The 21,895-nt window shown below is 36.2% G+C and overlaps 2 protein-coding genes across 2 annotated transcripts; one reads left to right on the forward strand and one right to left on the reverse strand.

Annotated features, from left to right (window-relative positions):
• The first annotated feature begins 309 nt into the window (after positions 1 to 309).
• LOC133327089 (probable ATP-dependent RNA helicase DHX34) lies at positions 310 to 10,780 on the forward strand. The gene is made up of 13 exons (XM_061535665.1): positions 310 to 949; positions 1,011 to 1,177; positions 1,258 to 1,633; positions 2,035 to 2,183; positions 2,246 to 2,467; positions 2,537 to 2,734; positions 2,811 to 3,005; positions 3,085 to 3,224; positions 6,404 to 6,692; positions 6,762 to 7,057; positions 7,126 to 7,698; positions 8,037 to 8,158; positions 10,590 to 10,780. The coding sequence occupies exons 1-13, from the start codon at positions 310 to 312 to the stop codon at positions 10,778 to 10,780; spliced, it is 3,558 nt and encodes a 1,185-aa protein (XP_061391649.1).
• A 1,291-nt stretch (positions 10,781 to 12,071) lies between these two features.
• Positions 12,072 to 20,796, reverse strand: LOC133327090 (5'-3' exoribonuclease 1). The gene is made up of 18 exons (XM_061535666.1): positions 20,721 to 20,796; positions 20,211 to 20,648; positions 19,692 to 20,130; positions 19,488 to 19,621; positions 18,897 to 18,992; positions 18,717 to 18,832; positions 18,456 to 18,648; positions 18,215 to 18,388; positions 17,847 to 18,137; positions 16,775 to 17,043; positions 16,321 to 16,640; positions 15,698 to 16,251; positions 15,488 to 15,628; positions 15,206 to 15,413; positions 14,611 to 15,131; positions 12,408 to 12,854; positions 12,225 to 12,338; positions 12,072 to 12,143 (listed from the first exon to the last, which is right to left on the reverse strand). Exons 1-18 carry the CDS (start codon positions 20,793 to 20,795, stop codon positions 12,072 to 12,074), a joined length of 4,602 nt encoding a protein of 1,533 aa, XP_061391650.1. The 5' UTR covers position 20,796.
• Between the last annotated feature and the right edge of the window lie 1,099 nt (positions 20,797 to 21,895).

Below are 21,895 nucleotides of genomic sequence, written 5' to 3' on the forward strand. Positions count from 1 at the left end.
TTTTTTAGTTTGTTTTGATCGCTTATTCCAAACAATGTATTTATTTACAATTTTCCTTTGATCTCTTATACTAAACATTACATTTGATTTATTTTTTTAAGTGCCACTTCGCTTCAGTGGAAAACTATAAAAATTCTAATTCTATATCCCACGCTTGGCGCCCAAATACTTTCTTCTTCGACTGGAAATTGCACAGGCTAACAAAACGAATGATATTTACTTTTTTTGTTTTTTCCTGTTTTCGGTAGCACTATTAAATTGCTGCGCTTTTTCAATCCTTCCTACAGATAATATACTATTTACAACAAAATGGATAAGTCAAAAACTAAACATCGCAGTGATCGTCCACCCTCGGAACCCAAAATGACTAATTTAATTGATTTTTCATTTTGTGATCATAAATCGGCTTTTGAACATTTATTGCTGAGCAGTGATCAACGTAATTCCATTATTGAAGATCGTAATGATTTTTGGAAATTTGTTAATAAATATGAAGCTATGTTGAAAAATATGGGACAACCAATATTACCACAACCCCTCGAAGATGAAGTGCCGACCTCAACATCGTCAACGTCAACTAAAACCAATAAACTTCACTGTATTCCCATTCGATTGAATGCAGAGGCAAAGAAAAATAGATATTTCTCCGAACAGCATGGAAAATACTCAAGTGGTAGTGGAGGTGGGGAGGGTGGCATTGTCACAGCATTACGTGAAAAACAATTACAAGAAATTATGCTCATTTATTTGGACTTTAAACAAAAAGAACGTTTTGCTAAAATCAAAAAGCTAAGAAAAACTCAACAAAACTTGCCAATCTTTAAGTACAAAGATGCTCTAAAGAAGGCGCTGGATGAAACAAATGTTCTAATTATTGCCGGTGATACAGGTTGTGGTAAATCGACACAAGTTCCACAATATTTATATGAATTTGGTTATAAGAGTATTGGTAAGATGATAGATAACAAATCCTACTTTTAATTTATTATTATAACATGCCCAATTTATAGCATGTACCCAACCCCGTCGTCTGGCATGTATCTCTCTATCAAAACGTGTTGCTCACGAAATGCTGGATGATTATGGCTCCACGGTGGGTTTCCAAATTCGTTTTGAGAAAAATAAAACACAACATACCAATATTTTGTTCATTACCGAAGGCTTGCTACTGAGACAAGTAAGTAAATGGGTATATTTCTTAATGCAATACAAATAAATTGAAGAATATTGTGTTTTCCTTTTTCCATTTTTTGGCAGCTAGCCATGGAATGCAATTTGGAGCAATATGATGTTCTAATACTCGATGAAATTCATGAACGTAATTTATATGGAGATTTCTTGCTGGGCGTCACCAAGTGTCTGCTGCGTGCCAAACCAAATTTGAAGTTAATACTTATGTCAGCCACCATTAATGTTGAACTATTTCATAATTACTTTAAAGATGAGGGAGCCAAGTTACTGCAGGTGCCTGGTCGTTTATATCCAATAAAAACTGTTTATATGCCACCACCCACATTGGAGTTACAAGCTAAAACCTCATCAGCATCGTCATCTCGGTCACAAAAATCTAGCGGTCGTTTGGATCCAGCACCATTTGTACAAGTTTTGAGTCTTATCGATGAGAAATATTCAAGTATGTATAAGAAGAAAATATTAGACTCTCGATATCGTTTATACCGACATATAGGTTGCAACGACGGTATTTGATATCGCTTATAGCGAAACAATTCGCCGGTCCATTGACTCCTGTTATAAGTGATTTCGACTGTATATACAACAATATATTAAAAGATACATTTTCTCGAAATAATTCTACATGAGACTTAAAGAACGTCTGGCCTTTAGTGGGACACGAAAGTCCTTAAATCTTCTATGTAAATAAGAGGCGTTTGGATCTCGTTATTTTTTTTTTTTTATAAAAATATGGACATTTGGTATTCTTGTGATTTGAAATTAAGTTGTTGCTTCTTCATCGATAATAGTATCTGATCTTCTCCCAAATTAGAAAGTATAAAACCCCGCTATATTTTACAGCTAGTGAACGTGGTGATGTATTGATATTTGTTAGTGGAGTCAATGAAATAACCACAGTTTGCGATGCAGCCAAAGAATATGCAGAGCAACAGTCTCATTGGATTATATTACCTCTGCACAGTGGTCTATCGTTGGCTGAACAAGATAAGGTATTCAAAAACAAGGTGCAAAATGTTAAAATGTTCCTAACTTTTAAAGCTAATTCCAATAGGTGTTCGATTATGCACCCGAAGGTATGCGTAAATGTATTGTGTCCACAAATATTGCGGAAACATCATTGACTGTGGATGGAATACGATTTGTGGTGGATTCGGGCAAGGTCAAGGAGATGTCATATGATGCCTCATGTAAGGGTCAGCGATTGAAAGAATTTTGGGTCTCAAAATCATCTGCTGAACAGCGTAAAGGTCGTGCTGGTCGTACTGGACCAGGGGTAATATATAATATAGGGCAGTGCAAATAATTTCTTCAGTGTTATTTAATTGTTTTTTCTGCCCCACAGACTTGCTTCCGTTTATTTAGCGAAAAACAATATGCCTCCTTTGAAGCATATCCTACACCGGAAATATTTCGCGTACCACTCGATTCGATACTATTACAAATGGTATCGATGGGTTTGCCAAATGTAAGGCAATTTCCTTTTATAGAATCGCCGGATGAAGAGAGTATTGAACAAACAATATTGGGTCTAAAGCAGCATGTAATAATACAAATTACTAATTTGAATATATATCCTAATAATGGTATTTATTCATATTACAATATCTGTCTTTCAGAACGCTTTTACGCCAGATGAAAAAATTACTGCCTTGGGCAAATCGTTATCGAATTTACCCGTTGAAATAACAATTGGTAAAATGTTATTAATGGGTTGTGTATTTCCCGATGTCGAGAAGATTTTAACATTGGCCGCTGTGATGAGTGTACAAAATCCATTTACAAATCGTGCATATACAGATCCCAAGTGTGAGGTTTGTTTGATGATAACAATCGGTTATTTCTGTGAGTTTATTTTTTAATGAATTGTTTTTTCTTTTTTTCAATGCCCAGGAAGCTCGTGCATCTTTTGAATCTGATCAAGGGGATATATTTACATTGCTAAGAGCCTATCATGAATGGCTATTGCTTAAGTGGGAAAATCGAGAGAGTACACGAAAATGGTGTCATAAATTGGGCATTGAGGAACAGAGGTAAGTTTTTAATAATGTTTTTTTTTTTATAATTTTAATATCACTCAGGTCGTCAAATGGAGAATGTGTTTTCTTTATCAGATATAAAGCAAAAGCAGGATGGTTTGGATGACATATATGCTAACTAGGGCTGAATCCCCTGTATGTCTATCCTAATTTATGCACTAAAATAACTTTTGGTCTCCTATGATACTAGAGAACCTTCTGTTCTTCAAAGAGATTGGAACATCCTCTATTAGGCTGAATGTTCTTCAACTTACATGAATCTTGGCCAACTAATCTAAATTTCGATACATTAAATGAATAGACCCTTCTAGACTTCTCTAGCAGAGCAAATTTTATACATGAAAATCTACGCTTATTAAACATTTCTTCAAAAATTCATTTCTTCAAATATTCGGGGGCTATATATCCTCTACAAATATTGTAAAAATCATTCCATAAAAATTTCGATAATCTCAGTAAAATATTCTTAAAATTGCCACGCTTTGTCACAGAACATTTTTTATGATGGCAAAACCAGCATTGAACGATGTCTAAGATACAACGAATCAAAAGAGAAGAAATCTGCGATTTAATTAAATTAATTGACCGTGAATTTGTTCACTCTTCCCTTAAGAGTCATTCTGAACCAGAACTCGCATCGCATTTTTTCTCATTTTCACCTTCCCCTTATTCAGAATCAAGTTCCAAAGCGAAAAATTCCGCTCCCTTTAAATTTATTAGCGAACATTTTCCCACAAAATTTCATCACATTCTCCCACTCTCTGTAATCCAAAAAAACTAATTTTTCCCCAAAGCGGTTGTTTCGCTTTCGAACTTGATTCAGGATAGGAGGGAAATGAAAACGCGAATAACTTTAATGGGAAGAGCGAACAAAGTCATGGTGAATTGTTGTGCAGAATAAGCCTGATAATGACTACAATTCAAGATATTGAGCAATCTCTTCATGTATAATAGGGTCGCCCGCAAAAAATGATAACGTCATACCTACGACTTTGATCTATGGCGTTTTCATATACTCTCCAAGGACTTTCATCCTCAATGTATATTCATTTACTTAATTCCTTGAAGGTATATACGAATTTTTCACCCCCCAAAAAATTTGTCGAAAAGTGTAATAATGCTTATTGTTTTGGAGTTGGGAGGCGGAAACAAAGTTTCCCCATTCCATCAACAATCTCACCCTTGTTCTTCTTCAAGTACTCCTCTCCCGCAGAATCGGTAGCGAACTTCGCGACTACACCGCCGTTCCTTTCAAATGAGGCGAGGATTCTCCACCTCCTCATCTGAAGGCCATCGTTCTGCTTCTTCGATAACCTCAGTGTCTTCTCCAGCCCCTTGAAAGGTTTTGGGATAAACATTGAGGTTACCATATCGCTCGGTATCTCTCGGACCGCTACAGCAGCCACCCTCCCAAAGGGGGTCCAGGCTCTTGATTGTCTTCTTAAGGAAATCTGAAGTCTCCTTAGTGCGACAATCAACAACCTTTACCCCTTTGTAAGAGGAGGTGAGGCCAAACCGCAGGCTCTCTCGATCAACCTTGTCGGATAGGAAGATGTCCTTCAGATAACTGTCGACCAGATAACTGTCTATCCACACTGATGAACCCGTCGGGGTCAGCTCGGTCGATGATCGCTACCCGCAGATCTTCCGGTACCTCTTTCGAATCAGCAGAGTCGCTTTGCGCCGTTCGAGACAGCGTGTTTGGTTTTCACCCACAATCGCTGCTCTTGGCAGGTTTCTCCTTCGACGCTACCACCGACGCAAACGAAGCAGAGCTCTGTACGGCCGACGACTGCGTGGGCCTCTTTGCAGCAGGTTGTTGCTCCTCCAAGGACCTCATTCTCTTGACAGCCGTGGGCTGTGGCCGAGATTTGGCACCCGGGGTAGGAACTACTGCAGAGGTATGCCAAACAGACACAGGCACCTGCTTCGCGTCCGCTACCTTCTGTTTATCCACTGGCGACTGCCCAATTGTCACCGCCTTGGCTGTCAGCTTTGGCAATTCGGCAGAAGGTGGATTGACAGAGGGCGGTTGTGCCTTATCGGTCTTCTTGGAGGCCTTGTTACGGGCTCTCCTTCATGTCGAAGTCGGCCATGCCTTCTGTCTTTGTGGATTCTGATGCCTGGGACGTCTCAGTCCTCAGTTTACCCTTTGGGGGTGCTCAGAGCTTAGACGTCTCAGGCATCAGCTTCCTGGATGTACCAGGGCCATCAACAGCTTTCTCCTTCTTGGATGGGACTACCGCTGTGGTCCTAGTACTGGGTCGGGGGATCCTATCAATCAAGAAGTCCCTCTCAATATCATCAGGATAGTTCCTAGAGAACTTCCTATTGAGTTTGAGGTTCCTCTTGATTAACAGGAACCCCTTCCCCGTGTTGGAGTCGCTGTCCCGTCCGATGTATCGTTTACAGTAATTTACTGCTCTCCGATACATTTTCTTGGCAGCGATCTCCTTAGCGTCGGCTTGTCTTGTAGATAATGGTACTGATGAGTCATCCATCTTAACGATGGGAGTCTCATCGGTGCCAGCATCTGTTTCGACAGCCAACAGCCTGAGTAGTCTCGCGACGTCACTGCAGGCCGTGGAGACTGAGTCGAGATCATCAACCTCGCCAGGGTTTACATCCCTAGTCAGCAACTGGGAGGACCCTCCTTGCTTCAGAGGAGACACCATGGTTGCTACCGTGTTTATCACCGTAGTTTCCATGATGTCATCCTCGTCCCAGAGCTGATTTGGGATGCTCTCCTGACTAAGGCGGAAGGAGCCTGTTTCCTCTAGAAGATTGAGGAGAAGATCCGACTGCCTTCCAGGCTTGCATTAACGTCGTCGAGAGAAGGACAATTGGCTAAAGAGAGGTCCAGGTTGTGTTCAAACATCGACCATTAAATCCAATTTGTACTTACTTTGACTTTTGAAATGATTTTCGAAAATTCGAATCCTTATCTCGCATTTTTTGCTTTTCACTATTTATTCAGAACATGAAATGCGAAAAAATTTCACAAGCGATATCTCTCCCTAGCGAATATCCAGAATAAGGTTGATAGGGTTAAAAAAACATTACGTTTATTTCTCAGATAATCCCTGACAAAAACATCACATGTACAGTTCCTTTTTATATCCAACCTGTAAAAAATATATTCTTGAAAACTAAAATTCTCAATTTTTTTGTAGATTCTATGAAATTACCAAATTACGAAATCAATTTCAAAACATATTGGAAACATGTAACATGACCGCTAACAAATCTACGGAAGACAATTTAACTAGTTCGGAAAGAGCAAAACGTCACGGTGAAGTTCGCATGTTGAAGGCCATTAAACGTAAACAGAAATATCAAGAGCCAAGAAAACGTAAAGTACTAAAACATCACAGTCACGATGCTGAAGAAGATTTTGATAATGCTGATGATGATATACGGGATGTTGATTTTCGTTTGTACAATGATGCCGCGAAGTTGGAGGTAAGGTTCATCATATTTCCCTTTTAAGACTCTTTTCTTTATATGTATATTGTGTTTTATCTTTCTCAGGTTCTTCTTAAATCCTCCAAAACCGACAAACTACGTGATGTGCTTTTACTAAAATTGGTGATTGTGAGTGGATTTTATCCTCAAATTGCAATATCTGATGAATTTAATTATTGCAAAGGCGGAACGCAACAATTTTTCCATACCTTTCTGAAGCCATTCATTTCCATACATCCCAATTCATATTTTGCCAAATGTTTTGACATATTAAAGTTGAGCGATAGCGATATATTGGAAAAGCCAGCATATTATCTACCAAAGCAGCCATTGAGTGAAGCTCATCAGGTGCTGTGTTACCAGTAAGTTTTTAGGGAAGGTTACCCAGTCACCTATAATGTAAAAAAATAAATTTCTTTTCCCCTTATAGAAATCTATTGGAAACAGCCAAACCCTATTTAATGAATTGTATTCGCATGCCGGCTGCCCAGTGTTTGCTATTGTTTTCCTATAGTGTTGAAACAAATGCCTCAATTACACGGATAGTTTGTGATTCATGGTTATGTTTGGAATTTCCCACACCCGAAGTGGGTTGTGAACTACTCTGTAGAGCCATTAAATTAAGAAGACTGTGGAACAGGTTGTTAATGGATAAATTAACAGGTGATTTTGAAAAATTCTTAAAAATTTTATATTTAATTTATAAAATATTTATTCATGGTTTTTATTTAGATTTGGAGTTAAGTGTCGAACACCAAAGGAAGTTGCCCGACAATAAACAATTACAAGAAGATTTATGGTATGATTTGATAAAATTCATGAGCCTCAATGTTGCCTATACTATAAAACGTTTATTGCCTGCCGATCTAAAGAATTTATATAACCACCAGCCAATGGAGGATGTAAACAATTCGAAAATCAATCCATTTGCTAAAGATTATGAAATGACAGCGAACATGGAAAAAGGTGGCATTAATATTTCCGAAAATTATATTTATAATTGGTAAGTAAGATTTTTTTTAATATATATATATATATATATATCGACGCCTCCGAACCATAGTATGCTAAACCGACTTAACATGTTTTAAAGTTCTTTACGTTTTTAGATACTACGATCCTTAATTTAAATTCTCTGAAATTTTGGTAATCATCGGCCAATCCAAACAAAGTTATAAGCAAAAATGTACTTAGCATGGCACGTAAGATTTAAAAAACTTCCATACTTTGAGAGCTTCTGCTGAAAAAACTCTCTTTTCAGACTTAGCATGCTATTCTTCGGAGGCGTCGATATATATATATAAATTAATTTAATTTAACATATTTTATTCGATATTATAGCCTCCAAGAACAACAGTGGTGTATAAATATGGATAATGAATTGAGCCAACATACATGGACATGTAGCTATTGTGATATGGAAATGGATTTCAATGTCATTGAGAAACTAATACATAAACAAAGTAAGTAAAAAATGGACTTAATAGGTGATGGGGGGGGAAACAACAGTGAGGGGATTGGGAGGAGCTATAGGATATTGATAGGTTATTATTGTAAGAGAATATCGTATAAATATTTTCAAACGGATCATCGAAAGAGCTTTGAATCTAATTTTAGAGGGATTGTAAGAGCTATAAGCGTGAGAGTTTTGTGATCAATTTCTAGAGGAATTGTCGTAGGTATTAGCCTTGGGGTTTTTAAGTGCAAAATGGAAAAAATCGCTGTTGCAAACATAAATTTACTTGAAAAAATTCATTTCGTAAAATTCATGCGTACGTCCATGCAAATGTTTTTGCGCAACCTTGTCTGGCAGCATTAAAAGGAAAACCAGGGGAAGATCCTATGTACCCACCATTATGTGACGCGAAGAATTCCTATATACCTTCAATTTCAAAGGAATTAAATAAATGAATAAATATTGAGTACATGAAAACGCCATAAATCAACGTCGGAGATGTGAAGTTATCCTTTTTTGCGGGCGACCCTATTATACATGATGAGATTGCTCAACATCTTGATTCGTAGTCATTATCAGCTTTATTCTGCACATCAATTGACCCTGCATTTGTTCGCTCTTACCTTTAAAGTTATTCTGAACTAGAACTCGCAGCGATTTTTTTCGCATTTTCATTTTCCTCCTATTCTGAATCAAGTTCGAAAGCGAAAAAATCCATTTTGGGGAAAAATTATTTATTTTGGGTTAAATAGAGTGGGAGAATGTGATGACATTTTGTGCGAAAATTTTCGCTAATAAATTTAAAGGGAGTTGACTAATAAAATATAAGTATTCAATATTTTTATGAAAAATATCTCCACAAAAGTCGTTCAATGGCAATTATGAATATTATAAATGGTTGTATGCATATTTTTAACTCAAAAACGACAAATTAAACGCATTGGAAATCCTATTCAGCCTTGTTCTGGATATTCGCTAGGGAGATTTCTCGCATGTAAAAAATGTTTCGGTTTCACATTCTCGTCTTATTCCGAATAAATAGGGAGAAGCAAAAACTGCGAGATGCGGATACGAATTTTCGAAAATGGTGGTTGAAAAATGATTCGTGTTACCATATTGCAATTTAAATTGTAATGTGTGTTGCCCGAATGTAATTTAACTTATATATGTTTTCAATATTTGATTTATTGATTTTTTAAAGAAATTGTTACTTTTAATTGCTCAGCCTTATTGTGGGTATTTGCTAGGGAGATTTCTCGCATATAAAATTTTTTCATAAAAATATTTAATACTTAAATTTTTGTGGTCAGCTCCCTTAAAATTGATGTGAAATATTGAAAAATAATACAAAATTTAATAACATTAGAATTTAAATTACAATATGGTAACATGAATTATTTTTCAACCACCATTTTCGAAAATTCGAATCCGCATCTCGCATTTTTACTTCTCCCTATTTATTCAGAATATGGCGAGAATGTGAAAGCGAAAAATCGTTCACAAGCGAGAACAATGTCCAGAATATGGCTGAATATGTGCGGAGGGATGAGGGTAGATTATTCATGAATATTTTTAAAGCAATTATTCGAGTTACAAGCTAAGATTTTACTATATTTAAAGATGGATTATTGGACCTATAAGCGTACATTTTTATCCCGAGTTTTCAAGAATATTTTTGAAGGGATTATTCGGAAATAAAGGCATCCAGTTCTTAACTAGAAATTTAGATAGATTATAAGTGGAATTTTTATCAATATATTTGAACGATCATCGGAGTTATAGTGATGAAGTTTTTATGAACAATCTTAGAGGTATTATCGGATGTACAAGCGTTTACATTTTAGGAATATTTTTAGAAGGATTATGTGAGCTCTAATAGTAGGGTTTTTACAAGGATTCTCGATGATATAAGTGTGAACATTTTAAGAATATTTTTAAATGGATTGTCGAGACTCTAAGCGTATTTTTTGAAGGGATTCTCAAAGCTCTAATGATGTTTTGAAGATTACTTTTAGAGGGATTATCGAAGTTATAGGTGTGGAGATTTTGGAATATTCTTAGAGGGATTATTGTTGCTCTAAGCATGAAGTGTTTTCGAATATTTTTAAAGGGATTATCGAAGCTATAACCGTGTAGATTTTCAGAGTAATTTTAGGCAGATTATCGGGCTTACAAATGTGGATTTTTTTAATTTATATCTAAGGAATATTTTTTTAGGAATATTTGTGGAGGGATTATCGAAGCTCTAAGCGTTGAGTTTTTAAGAATATTATGAGAGCGATTATCGAAGCTATAAGCGAGGTCTTTTTAATAATATTTTTAGAGGGTTTATCGAAGATATAACCATAGAGTGTTCAACAATATTTTTGAAGAGATAGCAACACTTTGATAGGGAGATACACGTTTGTTTTGTAATTAATTAATTTTTTTTATTTCAGCTTGTAAAAACCGTCATCAATCCTCTGGAACACATGAAGACAAAAAGAACACAGAATCTGCCACTACATCCTCAAATATCGGTAATAATAAGAATAAAATCAAATACAACTGTACGATATGCTGTCAAGAGTTGTATCTAAGTCAAATAGATATACTAAAGCACAAGAAAATTTGCGTCGCAAACAAATAAATCACTCTTCAGATAAAAATAATAAATGTTTGAAATTTGGCGCTATAATATAGGTTAGGTCAGGTTTGGGGATGTGCAGTCACTAATTAGGCTGCAGCACTCTGAGACCGTCAGGTCCACTAGTCTGTAGGCCAGGACTGGGCAGCGACACAGGAGATGCGCAGAGTCTACATTAATCAGTAACATCATTACTGGTAAAGGCCCTGATATTGCAATAACCAGTAATGATTCCTGTCATTATTCTCATTTCAGCTTTGCTCAGGTTCAGCAGTGAGTGTGTCCTTATTGTAGACAGAGTCGGCCAAATAGATCTTGACACATTGCACCTGCCAAATAGATCTTGACACATTGCACATTGCGTTGTGCCAAAGTTCTTTCGCCGAAGAACGCCTCAAAGTTTCGATAAAGGTGACATATAGGTGGTTTGATTGATACATCAATTACTAGATCTGTAGATTGAGATCCTCGTCTAGCTAATTCGTCTGCTTTTTTTTTTTGTCCTAGTACCCAACACAGCCGATAGCTGTAAGAAGGTTATTCCAAAGCGGTTCTACACATGAGGACGGCCTCAAATTTGATGTAACAGAATTTGACGACTTTAAGAGCCGTTTGACTATCCACAGAGATAGTCACCGGTTCAATGATCTCTGCATCCAGACTTTTTATCGATTCCGCTGCCTTCCAAATCGCGAAGATTTCAGTTTGGAAAACACTACAGTTGCTATCCACCTTGTAGGTAAGCTCAAGGCCTAGCCTTTCACAGTAAACGCCAGCTCCTGTTTGTTGCCCAGCGACAGCCGCATATGAGGTAGATGGGTCAGTCAGACGCGAAGCCATCGTCTTCTTGGGTGAAGGTTGTGGACCTTCTGATGATCGAATGCGCTTCACAGATTTGCTCTGCGGGGCAGCATTTGAGGCTCTCCCGCTATAATATATCAGTGGAATGTGCAAAGATACTATTCCTGGAATATGACACCAGCAAATTCACAAAAAAAGAAATAATTCAAATAAAAGGCCTTTTAAATTTATTTTTATAATTTTGTCTACAAATCAAAGTATATCATTTCTAGGCAGTAGACACAACAACATTAAATAATTTATTTATTAATTTGTATGCTCTACGTTATTTATAAACAATGATGATATCTGTAGTCATATATATTATTTTCATTTTCCTATGAACATGAATGTACATTTAGGCTTATTGAGATGAGAAAGAAATTTCTATAAAATCAATATAAATGTAAAAGAGGGAGAACTTCCCCTCCTTTTCACTTCCCTTCATTTGAACTTAATAGGCATAATCAAATTTGGCTCCAATTTTGGGAACACGTGGTGGTTTCTTGCGAGGGGCATAGGTGGTCTGGAAAATATAGAATGAAATGAAAAGAAGAGATCGTGATTGATCAAAATGCTGTGTAGCGAAAAATGTTGGTTTGTTTACCTTTTTCTCATTTGTATCGCCGCCTCCGCCGTCTGTTGAGGTCATAGCTTGAGCTTGTGTTGAGTTATTTCCTGAATCACTACTAACATTGGCAGTCACTGATAATTGAGAGAACTGAAATTTAAAATCAAATTTGAAATTGAAATGTTTGTGTTTTGTGTGAAGAAACTCGGTTTCAATTACATTTTTCGTTACGGCATCATCAGTGGTTTCCGGTGCATTGGTGGTGGTGTTACAGTTATTTGGAGATGATGCTGTGGTGGACTTCCGGGCAACTTGTAGTGGTATAAATGCACCTTTTTGATTTAGGCTGTTCGAAGCAAACGCTTGTGACGGATGCTGACTTTGAGTGTATACCTGAGTTTGCACACGCGGTTGTTGGTGGTGGTGGTGGATTTGTGGCTGAAGATGTCCTTGCGGTGGCGGCATAGCAGCTAACGACATTTGTGACGGTGTGGGTAAAGGTACCACAGTGCCACCTATAACAGCCATGGGAGCATTCGTTTGATTGAATGTCGGTTGGGAAAAGGATAAACGTGCAAAATTATTTTGTGGATGAGAGGGAGCAGGAGGAGGTGGTACTCGTTGAGCATCAGATCTCCAACTTGTTGGTGGTTGCGGTAATTGTGGCTTGAATTGAATGAAAGAGAAAAACGTAAAAAGAATATTTTGTTTATTTATTTTACGGAATTTAAAAAAGGCTATAAGGAGTATTTAAGACGAATTTGATGCAGGACACCGTGATATCATGGTCTTCTCAACAACGGAACCTGCTCTAATCTACAGCATAATTAGAAACCTAAAGTGGTTGTGAAAAGTGCAACCTTGACACGTAATATATCTTCTGTCCGATCTCTATAGCCATCGATATTATCTCATACCTGTCTTGTCACACTTCCTTGTAAGCTTCTCATCTCTCTCTATCCCACCTTCGTTGCTCCCCCCATAGATCTCTCCATATCTTTATCTTTTCGTGGATAATCACATTGGACCTGACGGTCCCAAACCTAACATAACCTAACACGAATCTTTTTTCAACCACCACTTTCGAAAATTCGAATCCGCATCTCGCATATTTTTTCTCAAGCGGGATCTCTGCCTAGCGAATATATAGAATAATACTGATATATTTAAAGCGATAGTCGAAGTTTAAGGATATTTTCAAAGGGATTATCAAATTTTTAAACGTAGAGCTCTCATGAACGTTTTTAGAGTGATAATTAGAATTCCTATTCCGACCACTGGTGGATCCACTCAAAGAACCAACCGCTTCACCTTTGTCGCTAGGCACAGATTCGGGCTTTGAGACAGAGGCCTCCACACGTTGATTTCCCTTATGGATGACATTTTGTTTCGGGATGTTCTCAGTAGCTTTTTCCTTTGCCTTTTGAATCGGGTTAGGCTTCGAGCTAGGCTACCGATCAGAAGTCGGCTTCGCACCCTTGTCAGATGCAGTGGGCTTTGCCGATTCCACTACTTCACTCGATTCAGAGGTCCCCTTGGAGATTTTTGATCGGGAGGAAGATCCTCTCTACGGATAGATTCTTTCGAACTTCCTTACAAATCTCATTTTGCCCTTGACGAGGTGAACCTCCCTCTCTGAAAGCAGATTCGCGTCTCGCCCCACGAATTTGCGAAGACAAGAAACAGCAAGTTTGTTGTGCTTCGCATCAGATACTTCTCGGGCATTTCCAACCTTCGAGTTGCTGGATTCTCGATAGATTCCCCCATCGTCGGACATCGCCTCCGTCGCAGATTGCCTCTGAAGTTTATTGTCGGCAAGTGCCGACACAGGCCCTGTTGGAGTCAGACTTGAAGTCGGTCGGTCAACAAGGTCTACGTTCCCTTCGTTTAGGCTACAACAATCCCCCTTGGCCGGGATCACCGTGGTGTCAGCTCATCATCAGCCACGTTGCGATTTAGTAGCAGTTCCTCCGGATGCGTAGCCCCACATTGCTCTTCCAATACAAGTCTATCTAACTGGTCTAATATTTTCCTACTCTGCTCCTCTAACTATCGCGGATAGCGTTGAGGGATCCCGTGTAGGTCGTCCCCTCCCAGAACTACAGTCCTGTCAGTCAGAGACTGATTTCCATCAGTCTTGACTTGATCAGGTGCCAAGGCATTCACACCTAGAACAGCCGGATCTCGACGACACGTGGCTTGTTATCTCATCAACGATTGCCGCCGGTACTGGGTTATTAACTACCTTTACTCTTTTTTCCCATCGTATTTTATTAATTTAAGGGCATGTGTCACATGCATGGTTGTATTTTTAATGATCATAAATATTTGATATTCTTTTAATTATAAGAGCTTTGATCCTTATACGGTTCTACGGCTAATGGAAAAAGGAAATAAATTAAAAATAATAAAAAGGACATACCTTGCATGCAGGAGCAATTGGTGATGTTGGCATTTGTGGGTGTGTACCTGCTGCTAAACCTAATAATGATTTTAAGGCATGTGTACCATCGTCCTGACATCCGGATGGAACGACAATAGGCGCTGCCGATGTTTTAGGTGGCCCTCCTGCCAGTGTTGTGTTTGAATTTTGTAAAATTTTTACTGGCATATTGGGTGATTTCGGTGCAATATTTGCATTAAAGAATGACGATACCGTATTATTTGTTGTCATCATACCACCACCGCCACCTCCATTATTTCCAGTGTGTTTAATTTTCGTATTTGCCGATGGCATCCAAAAATCATTACTACCTTTTTGTATAACCTGTCGTGATGTTGTGGCCGTTTTAACATCTTGATTGCCCACCAACATTGGTACATTTGAATACGAATTATTTACAGGTTGTTGTTGTTGGTTTGTTCTTGATTTAATGGAAGAAGAATTGTTACGACTTTCTTCCAACTGTAATTTGGCTTCGTAAAATTGTTCATTATTGTTGCCTAGATAGCACAACAAACAAGATAAATTATATAAATTTTTTATTGAAATAAAATTTTGTTTAAAGATTTATTACCTTGAGTAAATATTAATAGGACGGAAGATTCTGGAACTTTATATACTCTTTGTGCTGCAATACCATGTACATCATGGCCATTCGGTAAATGTTTATCGAATAGTACTTCATAGAAATTATCCACAGACTTGACACATTCCAAACGTACGGGATTTGGATCACTTACCGGATATATACCAATAACCGTGCCTTTGGCACCGAGAGGAACCTAAACGCGCAGGAAGAGTGTTTCAGTATAAAATGAAGAATAAAATCATTAAGAATGAAAGCAATGATGCATACCATATATGTAGTCTTAACCACAACAACCCGATCAAATAATTGTATGGATCTTTTTGGTTTATAATGGCTGGGCAAACTAACATCTGGCTTCAACAGCAGATGTGGCTTAACTTGTAATTTTACAGTCTTTACTGGTAGAGTCTAAAAAATGTATTGTCAAAGGTTATATAAAATGTTAATTGCCATTGTAATAGAAAATTTACTGTGCACCTTTAATTCTTCAATCGCTTCCAAAATCTTCTCCACAGCCTCCTTTTCCATGGTCTTTGAACCACAAGCGATTTTTTCCGCTTTCATATGTGGCTGTTCCTTTAGCCATGCTGCAATTTCTTCTAATTTCCCTGAACCCACATCGTTTGGAAAGATGTCTTCCTCAAACAACAACTCACTACGTTCGGAGGTATTACTTAAATACTCAACAACCATTGGGAATTTCTCTATATAATCCTGAATAAGATTAATTGCCTTTGTCGACATAAACCATTGATTGTCCATGCGTCTGGTGTAGCCAACAAGTTCTTCTTGAGATTTGAAATATTTAAATTGTAGACCAATGTTAATTTTTGCTAAATTATCGGGCAAATCCGATTTGGGACGACGTGCTCCCTTCACTACCAAAACGGGACCCGTTAAACGGGCTAAACATTTTATTTGTATGCCAATTTGTGATGCTGCTTGATATGATGTTATATAATCTTTTTCCAATTGACTTTGTATATATTTGGCCTCGGAGAAATTCGGTTCGGGAAGTACGGTTATATTTACTAAAAATAAAATTAATGCGAAAAAAAAATTAGTAAATTTAACTTCCGGTTTTTGAGGAAGAATCTTACCCTTTAACCTTCCACATTCATAGACCAACAATGGATTCATTACCACACCTTCGCTGCCATAATAAGGATTTCCAACAAAGAAAATACGACTGTTCTCTGGGAATAGTTGTTCGATTTTTTTAATTTGATTCGATAGAGTATTTTGCACCGCAATTTGGGAAACAACACCATGAGCTGGATATGCCGTCGTTGTTGGACTCCACATTTCATTTAGGGTCACCTTGCCTTGGCTACCGCAAATATACGACGAACCAATATATGTACGTACATGTACAAGTACCGAGAGATCGGGGAATTCAATACCCATGCGTGTTGTTAAGCTATAAAGAGGCAAAAAAAAAAGAACACAAAAAATCGTTTACGAGAGTCTTACAAAAAGTATGAAAAACTGTTCCCAACAAAAACTAGGCCTTTCACTCATAAAAATTTATCAATGACTAAATTATCTACTTACTGTTCTCTGACAGCCTTGGTATGTAAATCAAATATTTTCGGTTCCATATCTTTGATGCCATCCACATCAATATATTTCTCTCGATTCGAAATGCCAACAACTTTCGATTTAACTAAATGTGGCCAACCAATGTAAACGGTTTGATTTAGCATTTGTTCGGCCACGGTAAAGATGTCGTCAAAATTTTTACGTGCTTGTGGTTGTAGAATCATATTTTCATTACGACTAGGATAGTCAAAAACTTTAACGCGTGCCGCTCTTATTTCGAACTGAAAGAATAGAAAAAGAAGATAAATAAAATTCAATAAATGTTAATGACAAAAAAACAACTGAGTTAAATTTTTTTGTAGTATTGAATTATAGTAAAAAATATTTGCTTTGATAGTCTTTAAAAAAATATTTAAAAAATCCCTGCCTCATACTTTGATAGTTCTTGAAAAAAACCCGTGCCTCATACTTTAATAGCTCTTGAAAAAATATTTAAAAAATCCACGCCTGAAGCTTTGATAGTCCTTGAAAAATATGTTTAAAAAATCAAAGCCTCACACTTTGATAGTTCTTGAAAAATATATTTTAAAAATCCACGCCTCATACTTTGATAATTCTTGAAAAAAATTTAAAAATCCACACCTCATACTTTGATAGTTCTTGAAAAATGTTTAAAAAAAAATACATGACTGAAACTTTAGTCCTAGAAAAAAAAACGTTAAAAATCCACGCCTGAAGGTTTGAAAATAAAATGTTTTTTTGTTGAATATAAAACGTTCAAATGTTGAATATAAAATCTTTAAAAATGTTGAAAATAAAATGTTTAAAAATGCACGCCTTATGCTATAAAAAATTATTAAAAAATCCACGCCTCATGCTTTGATAGCGCTTGAAAAAATCCACACCTATCCATGAAATAGTTCTTGCAGAAATTTGTTAAAAAATAACAAATAATTCAAATATAATTCTAGCGGTTTTTCTGTTCTATATTAAAATAAAAAACGCGGGTTCATTTTAAAATATCAAAGTTCCCAAATTAAACTATATAATACCAAAAAATCTATTCTGTTCAAGCCATACATACCTTATAATCTAAATGTTTCATAGTTGGAAAACCAGGAAAGAAAACATGTCTTGCTGCATTTGGTAATTCAACACAAACCGTCGTGTCCGTGGCCACCATAATATCCTTAGACCAAAAAGGCTTTTCAGTGCAATAGACATTATACAATGGCTTTAGAGAATAGATTCCTGGAACTTGACCCTGAGAATCTGGTGTATAATCATATTGTAACATTGGGCCATGTTGATTACGTTTTCGTTCACTGGCTGTCAATTGTTGGTCACAAATTTCCATGGCTTGTAAAAGGCGTTTCTGTGGGAGGGGGAAAACAATTTAATTTAATTTAAAATTTTTAGTTATAACTTTCTTGTTTTTGTTGTTTAATATACCTCATCAATAAATGGTATTAGTACCACCGCCTCCCATTCATTTATTTTACCATTGAGATCAGTTTTAAAATCTTCGGGATAAAATTCAATTAGTTCACTAGATGGATTTGTCATTAAGTCCCTATAGGCTGAGGGTAATAATTGTTTACTAGCTGCCGGCAAAACTGCCAATAACTAAAATCAGGAAAATGAAATCTACATTATTTTGTTATCGTTATGGTAGATTATTATTCAAACTAACCTGTTGAAATGGCAAAAATGGTTTGCCTAAATCAAATTTAATTTCATGATCTTTGAAATTCTTTAAATCACTTATAAATGGTGCATAATGATGGGGATAATACCATCCCCATGAACGCACGCCACGATAATAATAATCCAATATCCATTGCAATGCAGTTATATAACAAATGGCCTGCTCTTTTTTGTATTCACTAAAAGTGTTAGGGATATTTGTTTAAAAAATTGGTTACATTGATGAAGATTGAAGAATTGTACTCACCTATCGGAATTTTCTTGATTCAATTTATTCATATAATAATTACGTTTATAATTTTCAAATTCATCATTTATATGTTGACCATCATCATCCGACAAATCTTCGTCATCGTCCATAAACTAAAAATATGGTAATGTTTAATTATAGAACAGAAAAACAAGAAATGCCTGAAGAAGTAATTACCTGTTTGCTGCTTTCAATTAAGGCTGCCAAATCGTCATCTAATTTTTCATTATTTATTTCACTGACATCGAAATCAAAGGCTTCATCAATACCATTCTGCAAAAAATAAATAAAATATAACATTCAAAACCGTTTATAACGACAGAATTTTTAATCACATATCAGTTATAAAGACTGTATCCAAATATCGTTATAGGGACCAATATCGATGGATCCCTGACCTTCGTTTTTTTTTTTTTGAAGCGCTATCGACTCCCACATAATTTTCATTTAATCTTCCATATAACAAGGCCTCATCCATATAGAGATATCTTTTATTCGTCATCCATATTAAATGATAATCTTATCTATATAAAGACACATCCATACTTCTCTCTTTCAATAAGACTTTCTTGTCTTCTATATATAAAGGTCTTTAAGTCTCCTAGATTTTAAGACTTTCTGATCTCTTATATGGAAGACCAGAAAGTATTCTAATCCAGCAGACAGGAAAATCTTCATATAGCCATTGTGTTCTTGTGTATGTATATAAAAAATCTTCTTATCATCTATATAATCTTCGTATCATCTATATAAGCAAAAGCATAGTACCTTTGATTGTTTTGCTTCAAAATATTTCAAGTCGGCATAGTTTTCTTGGAAATTTTCAAATTCCACTTCTGATAAAACCTCAAAATATTTCTCCAAACGTTCCAAGTTTAGTTTGCCATTTTCATTTATGTTTCCTAAGAAAAAATATATAATTATAATTAAACATTTCTTTATAACATCAAAAAATACCCCTCTCCAACTTACCACCTAAACTGGGATAAACTTTTTTATATGTATTGTAGAGCAATGGCAAGGCATTCGATGATATATTAAGACATGGCAGATGTGGTATGAAATCATTGCCCACCAAAAAACCCATAAGTACCCAATCATCAATTAGTTTAGCAATATCAAAATCTGGATATTGCTTCAATTCGTCAAATTCCAATTCCAAATATTCTCGCAACAGTCCCAAGTGTAGCAAAAAGAAACGTGTCTCTTCTACCGAAGCCTTTTTATTCTTTTTGCCAAATTTAACTTCTTCGCGTAGCACCACAAAATGTAATTCATGTGTACATAATCCCAAAATAATTAAATCGGCATCCAGACCATATAAACAATGACGGGTATTTGGATCGAAATCATTTTGTGATTTCAAATAACGTATATAATCCATAATTTTGTGTTCTCCTTCACCGGGTGCCTAAGAGAATACAAAAAAAAAAAAAAAAAAAAAAAATTAGCGTTTTTTATAAAATTAATAAATCCTATTCAAGCACATACATTATGACCACTCAGTATGACGCGGCATTTTTGCCACAAAGGATCAGCACTGATTTTACTCTTTATAAAATAACGCAATGCTTCATGCAAACGATCCATGAACTCCGTACCGGGTGTAATACAATTGCTATCGAATCTTTCATGTTCTCGCACCTCACCACGACTGGCTGCCAACTTTTCCAATGTCTCCGCCTCCTTGGCCGAACGAAAACGTCGGCTACGCTGTTGATTCATTTTGGCACGTGGTGCAACACCATCGATGGCCATAAAGAACAGTTTTTGTGGCTTAATAAGAAAGAACAGCTTATCGATATAATTGAAAATATCCTTAAACATTTCCTCTTCGGTGATATTGAAGTGGATATTTGTATCATCCGGATGTGAGCAATTATGTATAATTCCATTCATGTCCAAGTATAAATTATCGAAATCGGGAACCTATACCAATCAAAAAAAAAAAAAAAAAACATTTTAATAACAAGTGGTTGTTGGTGGTGGTTCGGAACTTACACATTGTTCGCGGGCCAATTCGCTAAGGCAAGGATACCTTTCACTAATGTATCGAAAAAATTTCGGTACTCCCATTATGCTTGCTGTTGTTGTTGTTTCTACTACTGTCCAGTTAATAAAAAACTTGGCCAAAATAAATTACTTGTGCAAAACCGTGCAAGTCGGGTCAACTTGAAATGACTGTCGCCAATGTAAATGTTTATTGTTCTGAAAAAAAATTAAAGAAATGTTTGTTGCCAAATTAATACACATTTTTTATTATTTTTGTTGTAGTGCCATCAGGCTTCCCCGCTGCCGATCGTCTTTTTATTTTTTCTTCTTCGGACAAATCAACAAATGTCTTTGTTACAAAAGTACTTTCACTTTTTCCCAACATCTTTTATAATATTCCACTTACTAATGAAAGGCAAAAATACTTGATCGTATTATTTGTATTTTTTTATCTAAATAAATAATATTTTTTCGTAAAATACCTATTTACAAGAGAATATTGCAATGTATTTGCAATGTTTCCCTCTATGCAATAGGGATACGTAGATCGATATACGACAAATAAGTTATATTAACATCTATTATGGTCAGTGTTGCCGCTTCGCACATATCCGACCAAATTTAGCCGCAAGAACAAATTTTTAAACTATTGGTTTCAATATATTGTGAAATTATGGGTGTAGGCTTTCAAGTGTTTCCTGATTTAGATTAGGCGAGTTTACTTGCGGCAAGTCTTTGTTTGTAGGGGAATAGAAATGAAAAAAAATTGCTCGTACCGACAATTTTCTGGCAATTCGTTTTGTGTATTTCGTATTTGTTGACGTTTTATATATATGTATTTAAATGTGAAAAAACAACAAATAGAAACATATTTTGGAAACCGAATTGCCTTGTATAGACGCATGAAACAAGTTCAAAAGAGAACGACAAGATTTGCAGCAAGTAAACTCGCCTAATCTAAATCAAGACTATTCGTCATATTTTTTACTATTTTGTCTTTAATTTTTACTTTTTAAAATTTTACATTCTTACAGGTTCTGGAAAAGACTAATTACTATCAAAGGTGTAGTTCATTCTTTTCGAGATATGGGCCTCTAAAGTTTCGAAATTCATAACTCATAACATCGTAATGACATTAATGTCGTTTTTTAATTTAATCACCGGCCTTCGGACTTTCTCCTATT

The sequence above is a fragment of the Musca vetustissima genome, unplaced genomic scaffold (genome assembly GCF_032173495.1).
Source record: "Musca vetustissima isolate MV318-11 ecotype Yass unplaced genomic scaffold, APGP_CSIRO_Mvet_v1 utg4859, whole genome shotgun sequence".
NCBI classification, from domain to species: domain Eukaryota; kingdom Metazoa; phylum Arthropoda; class Insecta; order Diptera; family Muscidae; genus Musca; species Musca vetustissima.

Excerpts from the sequence above, each read along its gene's own strand:
- LOC133327089 (XM_061535665.1), top strand. The coding sequence starts at position 310 with ATGGATAAGTCAAAAACTAAACATCGCAGTGATCGTCCACCCTCGGAA. Across the intron at positions 950-1,010 it reads ATTTGGTTATAAGAGTATTG|CATGTACCCAACCCCGTCGT; the intron begins GTAAGATGATAG and ends CCCAATTTATAG. Across the intron at positions 3,225-6,403 it reads TTGGGCATTGAGGAACAGAG|ATTCTATGAAATTACCAAAT; the intron begins GTAAGTTTTTAA and ends ATTTTTTTGTAG.
- LOC133327090 (XM_061535666.1), bottom strand. The coding sequence starts at position 20,795 with ATGGGAGTACCGAAATTTTTTCGATACATTAGTGAAAGGTATCCTTGC. Across the intron at positions 18,993-19,487 it reads TTGAAGCAAAACAATCAAAG|AATGGTATTGATGAAGCCTT; the intron begins GTACTATGCTTT and ends TATTTTTTGCAG. Across the intron at positions 12,144-12,224 it reads GCGATACAAATGAGAAAAAG|ACCACCTATGCCCCTCGCAA; the intron begins GTAAACAAACCA and ends TATATTTTCCAG.